The 10531-nt window shown below is 46.1% G+C and overlaps 1 protein-coding gene across 1 annotated transcript; it reads right to left on the bottom strand.

Moving 5' to 3' along the window:
• Positions 1-3801: 3801 nt before the first annotated feature.
• On the bottom strand, positions 3802-10053 carry LOC103103427 (transmembrane protein 92). The gene is made up of 5 exons (XM_007482402.3): positions 9937-10053; positions 8150-8172; positions 6531-6605; positions 6146-6353; positions 3802-4574 (listed from the first exon to the last, which is right to left on the bottom strand). Exons 1-5 carry the CDS (start codon positions 10012-10014, stop codon positions 4455-4457), a joined length of 504 nt encoding a protein of 167 aa, XP_007482464.1. The 5' UTR covers positions 10015-10053; the 3' UTR covers positions 3802-4454.
• Positions 10054-10531: the final 478 nt, after the last annotated feature.

The following is a 10531-nucleotide window of genomic DNA, read 5'->3' as shown; positions in this document are numbered from 1 at the left end:
ACCTTCTCCCCTTGGAAGATCCCTCCACCTTCATTGCTTTCTCCCCATCATGGCACCCCTGACACCCTTTCCTTTGATTGCTCAATTCCTTCCCAAACCTGCATTTTGAGCAAGTCCTTCCCTCCTCTCCAGGCTGAGTTTTGGACTCTCCAGACTGTTCCACCATGTTCCAAAGTGGGCGTTTTCTACCATCTTCCTCTATTGCTTTTGGCTTCCTTCTCTTGTATAGTCTTTCTCCATTAGAATGTAAGCTCCTAGAGGGCAGGCAGGATCAGATTTTCTTTTTGCTTCTATTTTTATTTCCAGCATTTAGCATGGGGCCTGATACAAAGTAAGTGCTTAATAAATGCTTCTTTTCTAAAAGGTGTCATTAAGACTGTGAAGGAACAGGAACTGGATGTGATTTTATCAGTATGGACCAGCAACTTCTGTGAACTTAAAAAAAACCCATTTTTTACCTTTTGTCTTAGTATCAGTTCTAAGCTAGAAGAGTGGTAAAGACTAGGCAATTGGGGTTAAGTGACTTGCTCAGGGTCACCTAGTGTCCTGGGGCAAAATTTGAACCCAGATCTTCCTGGCTCCATGCCTAATTTTTTATCCACTGTGCTACCTAACTGCTGCCTTAATTTAATTTTCTAATCTACCTTCTGTTTTAGAATCAATAGTTCCAAGGAAGAAGAAGAGCAGTAAGGGCTAGGAAATAGGGGTTAAATGACTTGCTCGGAGTCATATAGCTAGGAAAAATTGGAGGTCACATTTGAACCCAAGACCTCCCATCTTTAGACCTGGTTTCATCCACTGTTGCCACCTAGCTGACCTCTACACATCTGTTGTTGAGGAGATTCATGTCATTATGTTGGGCATGATTATTTTACCTACTTTTGTCAAACCTTTAAAATTTAAATTCGAAAAGGCTTTTTTAATCAATATATTTTGTTTCTACTATCATCTTAATTTCTAAATATACTTCCTTTCCCATTCCTTATAAAACCAACCAACCATACTTTCTGTTGTACTAACAACTCTTAAGACAAAAGGCAAGGACTAGGCAATAGGGATTAAGTAGCTTGCCCAGGGTTACACTGCTAGGGAGTACTTGAGGCCAGATATGAACCCAGGACCTCCCATCTCTGGGCCTGGCTCTCAATCCATTGAGGCCCAGATGTTCTTTAACACTAAAAAAGGGAGCAAGTTTAACTCACCCCACCACCTTCAACTTCAATACACTCCAGGAGTGCCTTTTTAGGTGGTGAAGTAGCCAGTGCCAGGTTTGGAGCCAGGTTCTAGTCTCAAGACACTTGCTGGACAAGTTGCTTCACTGTTTACCTCAGTTTCCCCATCTGTAAAAAGGCCTGCAGAAGGCAATGACAAATCACTCCAGTATCTTTGCCAAGAAAACCCCAAAAAGGGTTGGGAGTCAGACACAACTGAAGAAACTGAACAACAGTACCCTATTAGGACAGCTCTATGTGGCAGAAAGGATAGAATTCCAGGTCTGGAGTCTGGAAGACACGAGTTCAACTTTGGCCTCACTGTCCCTGGGCAAGTCACTTAGCCTCTACCCTTTTCCTCAGGTGAAAAATTGGGATGATAATAGCACCTACCTCACACAGTTGTTATGGTCAAATTGTTGGCCCTTTGTTTTTGAAGCAGATCAATGACATCAGGAGAGAGATGTTTTGACTTGTTCCCAAATTGGATTTAAGTGAGACAGAATTGTACAAAGGCATCAACTTCACTCTCTGTCCCAGTCATCAAAGTCCAGTGGCAGGACAAAAGGAAGATGGTCTGGGATCCGGTGGATGACTGTGGCATCTTTGACATCCTGCCAAGCTTGGACACTCTATCACACCTTCTCCAGCTGCCTTCATGACCACTGTTCTTACTTGCCCATTTGGCCAGGGAAAAGCCTCCATATGTTTGGGGGTAGACACTCCCCTAATTCACCAATGGCTTGAGGCTTATTGGTTCAGTCCACCCAACACAGAGGGTTTCACCAGCAGGTAGCCTCTGTGCCTCCTACAATTTCTTGGAGCCACAGATCAGTTAGATGACTGGCAGACACCAAAGGTGGATAAGCAAGCTCCTAAAAAGGATTGGGGATCCCTCACCCCAGAGGTGCTCATCTTCCCTTAATATCTCATACACCCATAAGGTCCAGTAAGTGGCATAAGTACAGTGCCTAGCACATAGTAGGCACCATGTAAATGCTATTAATAATTGGGCGAACATTAAGAGCCCAAGGGAGTCACTTTTACTTCACCTACCTAAAACTTCTCAGATTACAATTTGTCTTCAGAATCAAGGAGATGGCCAGAATGACTGAGGGGGCCACTTTATGAGCAGATGCCAAGGAGTCACTGTAGGTGCCATGCATGAACTGTGAGTGGCTCCCATGGGTACTGGAGATTAGTAGGGAGGGGAATGTGGTGGGCTGAGCATAAGCCAGTACACTTTCATGCTCCTTTCTCTTCTCCAGATCTCTGGGGATCTTTGGCATGATGGGGTCCTACCCTCATTGCTCTTCTGAGTTCATCTTCCTGCTCTGGGGGATGGGATAACTAAGAGGGCAGCATCCCTTAGGGCAAGGAGATATGGGCTGCCGGCAATGTGTCCCAATGGGCTACAGGGTAATGTGGCACCATCTTCCCCACCATTGAAGTATACTTCTCTCCCAGCCCCAAATTCAGATGCCAGTCATGCAGCAGCTGGGGACTAGGCTCCTTTCTGTCCACACCTGGGCCAGGGTATGGTAATGTGCCTCCAATTTTCCAGGGCTTGGCACTTCTGGACATTAATGTTCAATAAAGGAAAAATGTCTTTTCCCTCCCCACTCCCTTGACTATGCTCTTTCCTCCAAAGTAGGGATTTTTTTAAACCTGTTGGTCTTAGGACTCTTATGATCTTTCTTTCTTTCTTTTTTAAACCTTCTGTTTTAGAATCAATCATGTGTATTTGTTCCAAGGCAGAAGGGTGGTAAAGGGTAAAGGGGTAAAAGGGGGTTAAGCTTTGGGTTACACAGTTAGTGTCTGAGGCCAGATTCCTATTTCTTGGTCTGGCTCTCAACCCAGAGCCAGCTAGATGTACCTACCCCCTTTTATACTCTTAAATAAAAGGAATGAAGTCCCCCCTCCTAAATTCATCACTATTTGCTATATTACAATTTAAATTATCTTAAGTGTTATGAAAATAGTCTTGATCTTATAATTCTCTAGAAAGGGGGTGAAAAATCCTAAGGGGTCCCTGAACCACACTTTGGGAACCTCTGCTCTAATGGCTTAACTTCTCTTTTTGGGGTGAGCTCTGCCAATCAGATGGGTGGCTTGGGGCCAAGGTTTGAGAGTCTCAGGGGCAGAAACAACTAGGTCTGAGGTTGGTGACAGAAATGGAAGGCAATCTCCCTACCCAACCCAGTGTAAAAGAATTCAAACGTTTGCTGGGTGTGTCAGGTCAAGATCTCCCTTTCCAGTGGGTCCATTTTCTCTTCCCTCCCTTTTTCCACTGTGAAAGCTGCCCCCCTCCAGTCCGGGGCTTCTTCCCTCTCCTCCTCCTCCCAACCTGTTTCCCTCTCTCAATCCAATTCGTCATTTCCCCCACCCCCTACCCTGGAAATCTAGGACATCTACTGGGTGGGGAAGGGATGCTGAGATAATTTGAGTCAGAGAAGGTCATTGTACTCTGCCGCTAGGTCCTCTCGGCTTACTTGGGCAGCAGGGAGTTCCCTGTCCTGCTCTAGCTCCGAGTCATGCCACCCACACCCCGATCTCCAGCGGCAAGAAGAAACAGAAATGAACCGGTATGAACCCTGCTGATTATTTACTGCTCCTTGACATGCCTGCCCCTTTCCTCTTCCCCCAACCCTTTTCTCTTCCCCAGCTGCCCAGGGTCAAAAGTCTTTTGAATTCCTTTATAGTATGCAATTTACTTTACATTAAAGAATAATTCTGCCCAGGAAAACCCATAGGTAGGAGGCAAGGCTTTAACCAAGGGAATGGCTCTCTAATGGTGGAACTCCAGCCATTGTAGAACAGCAGGCGAGGCATGTCTTCTTTCTGCCAGAGGACATCTCTGCTTAGACTTACTTAGAGCCTCCCACCCAACCTCCAAGCACACACAAAAAACCCCAAGAGATTACGGCCAGGATCTCAGCCCACTCCTCCTGAAGTTGGGGAAAAGGGAGGAAGGATCTCTTCCCACCTGCAGAATCTTCCTTTCGGCATTCAGGGACAGGCAATCATCCAGCCTCTTCTCAGGTGTATCAAGTGTCAAAGAGAGCCATCTTTCTGAACACGAGCCGAAATCTGCCTCTCTCCCTCCATCGGTAAAGCTTGAGGAGGAGAGGATTCCTAGCCCAAGGAAGGCCCAGAGCCCCTAGGAGTGAGGACATGCTCGAACAGGCAAAGGCAAGGACGGGAAATAAATTAAGGGTCAGCTCCTAGGGCGTCCCCAGGGCTTTAGAAGGCCGGGTTGACGATCCCTCCGTGGGTACTCTGAGTGGTCACAATAGGTGTGGGGCTGTAGGGTGGAGGCGGCTCCCTGGGAGGTGGTGGACACGGGACTGGCTTCTGAATGACCTGTGGGGAGGAGAGCACAGGGTTTTCTGTCCAGTCAGGGCCTTCTACTCTCCCTGCCCCTTCCCCATATTGACTCCTAGAGTCTGGAGCCAGGGGAAGTAGCAGGAGCTCACCCCTGCCTCCTTCTCATCTGAAATAAGGACAAGGAAGATGGCACCCGAGGCCATGGAGAGTTGGAAGGGGCCTTACCTCTCTAAGGCCGAGATGATCTATCTAGAATCAAATCTCTCATTTCAGAGATAAGAAAAAGTAAATTTCCCCAAGAAGCAAGAACAGGTTTCAAACCATGGTCTTCTGAATCCTAAAATTCAGTGTGCTTTCCACTACCTAAGAGGGTGCTTGTTGGGTGTGGGAGAGAATGATCTAGAAGGGACATGATTTATGGGCGCCGGTGACAAGGGTTCCCAACCTTTTCTGGTCCGTCCCTGTTGTCCTTTGCAGTGAATCTACCCATATCCCCTATTTCACATGAAAGAAAATAAACTCTATAGTTCTCTCTCTCTCTCTTTTTTTTAACCCTTGCATTCTGTCTTAGAATTAATTCTAAGTTCTTCTTGGTTCTAAGTTCTAAAGAAGAGTGCCAAGAGATTAGGCAAGTGACCTACCCAGGGTGGCATAGCTAGTGAGTGTCTAGAGCTAGATTTGAATCCAAGTCCTCCCATCTCCAGGCCTGGTGCTCTCTATCCACTGAGCCATCTAGTCATTCCTGATTCTATAGAGTTTACTGTACACATACACACAAGGCATTTTGGAACTGTCAACTAAAAACCACTTTGGAACTTGTGGAATAGTTTCAGTAGGATATATAGTTACTTGCCAAATATTCACCATAACCTTGTGACAAGTTTTGTGTACACAACCCAGGCTGGGAAACCCCTGAAGGTATAGAGAGGCAGAGCATAGGATCATAGACTGCAGTGGAAAGCATTTTAGAATAGTAATAGCTAGTACTTAAAAAAGATGTTTACAAAGCACTTTACAAGTATCTCATATGACCCTCCCACCAACCCTGTGAAGTGTCACCCCCATTTTACAGATGAGAAAATGGAGACAAACAGAGGTAAAGTGACTTGCACAGTCCAGTTGTACTTGAACTCAGGTTTTTATGAATCTAAATCCAATCCATTATCAACAGCACCACCCAGCTGTCCCCAGAAATTATCTAAACTTAAAATTTTATTTTAAAAATATTTTTCCAGGGTTACATGATTCTTCTCATCTCCCTCCCCTTTTCTGAAGCTGCAATTCTACTGGGTTATATGTATGCTATTATTATTTTAATACTTAAATTTTACTTCATTTTAATATTATTTTTTCAGGGTTACATGATTCTTGTCTCCCTCCCTCCTCCCAAGGTTGACAATTCTCCTGGGTTAACATATATTATTAGTATTTTAATTTATTTAAATTGTTTTCCATGGTTACTTGATTCTTCTTGTATCCCTCCCTCTAGAAATTATTTAGACTATCCATCTAATCTTGTGGAGAAGAAAAACAAGACCCAGTCAACCCTTGTTGCCTCTCCCATGCCTTATGCAAAGAATGGACACGAGTGGGAATCAAGGACTCACCTCGCTGTAGGGGGGTGGGAGTCCAAAGGGGGCAGGTGCTGGAATGTCAGAGGGCCTCGAATGGTTACTGAAGGACACTGCTATGGGCACCTCTCGCTGAGACGAGGAGGGCTCCGACTCCGAGACCACACAAGCTCGGCACAAACGCTTGGACAGGCCACAGATGCAGAGGAGAGGTATGATGACCAGGAAGCTGATGACAAATGTCCTGGGGGAGCAGGAAGATTGACATCATGATCCTCCTTGCAAATTCCCCTCCCTTCCCCTTTCTACAGCCCCTAAGGGTACCTCCCTGTGTTACCAGCAGGGCCCATCCATCTCTCTCAGGAGGCCAGGGACAAGATACCTTTGGGCATGGCCATAAAATGCCTCCCATGCTTCTCACCTCATGGGGCCAGAGAAATGTTCTGTCTTCACACAGCAGCTTTCACCACAGCACTCAAACCCTTCGGGGCACAAGCTAGCACAGGAGAGAGGGAAAGGTGATCCCTTTTGGTCAAAAAAGATCCCAGATCTGAGTGGGGCCCCCTTTCCCATGAAACAGTAAGCAATGTCTTGCTGGGCAAGTCTCTCTCTCTCTGTCTCTCCCTCCATCACTCTGTCTGTCTCTCCCTCCCTCCTTCTCTCTGTCTATCTTTATCTGTCTGTCTGTCTGTCTGTCTCTCTGGTTAGAGCAAACCATTTCTGTTCTGTCTTACGGAATATTAGAAAGGGGTCTGCCTGGGGGATGAGGAGAAAGACCAAAAGAACCAGGATCTAATCATTACTCTGTTGTTCAGTTGTTTTCAGTCATGTCTGACTCTTCATGACCCCATCTGGGGTTTTCTTGGCAAGGATACTAGAATGGTTAGACATTTCCTTCTCCTGCTCATTTTACATATGAGGAAATTGAGGCCAATGTGGTAAAGTGACTTGCCCAGGATCACATAGCTAGTGAGTATCTGAGGCCAGATTTGAATTCAGTTCTTCCCAGGTTCAGTGCTCTATCCACTGTGCCACCTCACCGCCCAAATCACGACTCTGCCACTTACTAATTATATGGTCCTGGGTAGTTTATTTTTTCTATGAGACTCAGCTTCTTTATCTCTAAAATGGGGATAACAATTTCCACCCTGCCCACCTCACATGGTGATGAGATAATTAACAGAAGCAAATCTATTTTATAAATGGAGACCGTTATGTATAAAAGTAAAAGCTTATATACATATATTAGGCCCATTGGTCCTACTAAACAGCAATGAACACGACTAATTAACTCCCCCTGAAAGAGAATCCCTGGGTTTGGAGAATGTATGCAATCTGGAGGGTGTTAAAGTGCTTAAGATCTGCTCCAGCCCTTCTATTCCATTCTTCCACTGGGGGTCCCTGAAACATATATTCTAATTTATTTTGGTATAGTATAAGTGGCTTAGAAAGGGTATATGACCTTGGGAGAGTCATTTTACCCAGCATCATCCAGTGGAATAATGCTTTCAGCACCAAAGGAGGTGGTGATGTTATCACTCAGTTTGTTTTCTACAAATTCCACAGAAGAGAAAGCTAAGCCAAATAGATCTCAGGAAGGATTTTTTTTTTCAAGGGGAAGGATGTAGGTGGCAGGCAAAGGCAGGCAGGGGTACAGTCTTATTATTATTATTATTATTTTAAACCCTTATCCGCTGTCTTAGAATCCAAACTAAGTATCAGTTCCAAGGCAGAAGAATGGTAATGGCTAGGCAAGTTGGGTTAAGTGACTTGCCCAGGGTCACACAGCTAGGAAGTGTCTGAATCAAGATTTGAAACCAAGACCTCCCATTTCCCCACTTAGCTGTCCCCAATTCCAAATCAATTGGTTTTCCCATTGTAATCACAGTTCTGGGAACTTGTGGTAAAAGACCAATCTATGAAAGGGGTAAAAGAGAAGTCCAATTGGGCCTTTTTGCCTGGAAACTCCAAACTCTCATAGTCTTCCCCTTCTTCTCTAGAGGAGAAGGAAAAAAGAAGCATCCAGATGTCCATACTTACAACACTTGACATCCACCAGATACCTAGGGAGAAAAGAAACCAGGGTTAAGAGGCATTAGGAGTGGAGGGTATAAAGAGGTTACGCATCAATATTTATTTTATTTTTTAAACTTAAACCCTTACTTTCCACCTTAGAACCAATACTGTGTATTGGTTCCAAGCCAGAAGAGAGGTAAGGGCTAGGCAAAGGGGGGGTTAAGTGACTTGGTCAGGGTCACCCAGCTAGAAAGTGTCTGAGACCAAATTTGAACCCAGGATCTCCAGTTTCTAGGCCTGGCTCTCAATCCACTGAGCTACTGAGCCACCCCCCAACATATATTTCTTAAGGCACACATTTACCAGGGCAACAAATATTTATGAAGGTGCTGGGGTTACAAAGAATGAACCCTCCTCCCCTACTTAGGATATTCTATGCTAGTGGGAGAATGGCACAATAAGACTCATTAAAAGTGTAAATTGGGATCCACAGCATCCCCCTCATGGAACTAGAGCTCCTTGGGAGAAATGGCTGCCCCAATCTTCAGCTTCCCTTCCCTACCCCCCCCCCCCCCATGGTCCTACTTCATTTCTAATCGGCAGCATCTTCCCACCAGCCCAGGGGAGTTCTGGGAACACCAGGGCATAATCGGGGAGACAAAGCTCCATCTTGCCTCAGGGGTTGGGTCCCATAGCCACAGTTTACCTGGTTAAATAAAAAAGTCCAACTAATAATTACAGCGATCTGACTTACATGGCCAATAACGCAGAAGATATAAAAGAAAATAACTGGGGAGATGTTTCTCTCCAGTTAAAAGCCTTAAAGCAATGCTACAGAATTTGAACACATAGCCTCTGGGAAAGGGGAGCCGGGGACTGAGTGAATCACTAAGGTGGGATCCAGGGACGTAGAAAAAGCCAACATCTCTCCAAATCCCAAAGTCCCCAGAAACAGTAAGCCACGGAACTAGGGACAGAACCCCACAAGTCCGGCAAAAAGGTGGGGGGTGGAAAAGACTCCCACCAAGTCTCAGATCTCTAGAGCCCCCCCCCCCCCAGTAATTAACATGACTAAAGGTGGCAGGATGAATGAATTCCCATTTGGGGATCAGAAAAAGGACCCCGGTTTCCGGACCTCAAGGCACTTTATTCATTCCGATATCTCTTTGGCTTCCAAGGTTTTCCCCGATTGCAAATGAAGGTCCGAGGGATTTGGAATTCTCCAAGTTGCCCCAGGGCTTCACAATCCTCAATCAAAGACACCACCCAAATCCCCAAACCGTAGTGTGGGAGACTAGACAAGGTGGGGGTGGGGAAGGGTAAAATGAGTTCGAATCCTATTTTAACCTCTGGAATAGGTCTAGGCTTAACTTTTCCACTAGATCAAGTGGAGAAACAAATGTACAGAGAAGCGCCGAGACTTCTCCAAGGTCACACGGTACAAGGGGAGTAGTCTCGGAGGATCCCGGTCCAACGTCCTCAGTTACCCCCTAGGTCTTCGGCATGGATATGAAGAAGAAAATCTAGAAAGAGTAAGGCCAGCGGAATATTGGGGTCAAAACCCCCTCTGAGACCTCGGGGCACTCGGATGGAGAAGGGAAGGAGGAGGGGAGTGCCATTTACCCTCACCTCTAAATTCCTGCTTCTCTTCCCTTGGTAAAACACACACCTACTCCATTCTCAATAGCTTCCAACACTCTTACCTGGTAGCTGAAAGTAAGGGTCGGATCCCCGGTGTTTGACCCGCCCCCCGCCGCTTGAACAACGGCACCCCTTATCTCCCCCTTATCCTTCTCCCTCCAAATCCTCACCTGTTGGAGACCTGCCAAGATGCTAAGAAGCAGCCTGGGCAAGAAGTTGGGAAGGCTAGCGACCCAGGAGCGCGGCATCCTGGGCTAGTAGACTCTGTCTACCAGCTTCCGTGTATTGGGGGGGGGGGGGGAAGGAGGTAGGGCTAGCACCTCCCTCCACTTTCTGCAGCAGGCCCAGGAAAAGGGGGCGGAGTCAATACAATGGTTATGGGCTGGTCCGAGATCCCCGAGGGGGAGGGAGAAAATTTTATGACTGCTGGGCAATCTAGAAGACCCGGGTTCAAATCCGAACTACAAAGTTTCCTAGTGTGAGCCTGGGATGGTGGCTCCACGTCTCTGTGCCCTACGATTCCTATAAAAATATAAATTACAGACAAGCGGTTAACTGGCCTCTGTGCAGGAGACTTTCCACACCGGGACATTGATCATTTTGACGATCTGGTTAACAAAAAAAGGCTTACAGAGTTTTGACTTCCCGTCCTCCTTCCCTCCCTCCCTCCAATTCAGTGCATTTAAACTAGTATTTTTAAACGCCTACTATGTGCCAGGCACAGTGATAGGTCCTGGAGATTTGTTGTCCAGTCTTTTTTCCGAC

This window comes from Monodelphis domestica, chromosome 2, assembly GCF_027887165.1.
Source record: "Monodelphis domestica isolate mMonDom1 chromosome 2, mMonDom1.pri, whole genome shotgun sequence".
In the NCBI taxonomy this organism is placed as follows: Eukaryota; Metazoa; Chordata; class Mammalia; order Didelphimorphia; family Didelphidae; genus Monodelphis; species Monodelphis domestica.
This window is presented reverse-complemented; position numbering and strand designations above follow the sequence as displayed.

Excerpts from the sequence above, each read along its gene's own strand:
- LOC103103427 (XM_007482402.3), bottom strand. The coding sequence starts at position 10,014 with ATGCCGCGCTCCTGGGTCGCTAGCCTTCCCAACTTCTTGCCCAGGCTG. Across the intron at positions 8,173-9,936 it reads TCTTGGCAGGTCTCCAACAG|GTATCTGGTGGATGTCAAGT; the intron begins GTGAGGATTTGG and ends TTTTCTCCCTAG. Across the intron at positions 6,354-6,530 it reads CATTTCTCTGGCCCCATGAG|GACATTTGTCATCAGCTTCC; the intron begins GTGAGAAGCATG and ends CTGCTCCCCCAG.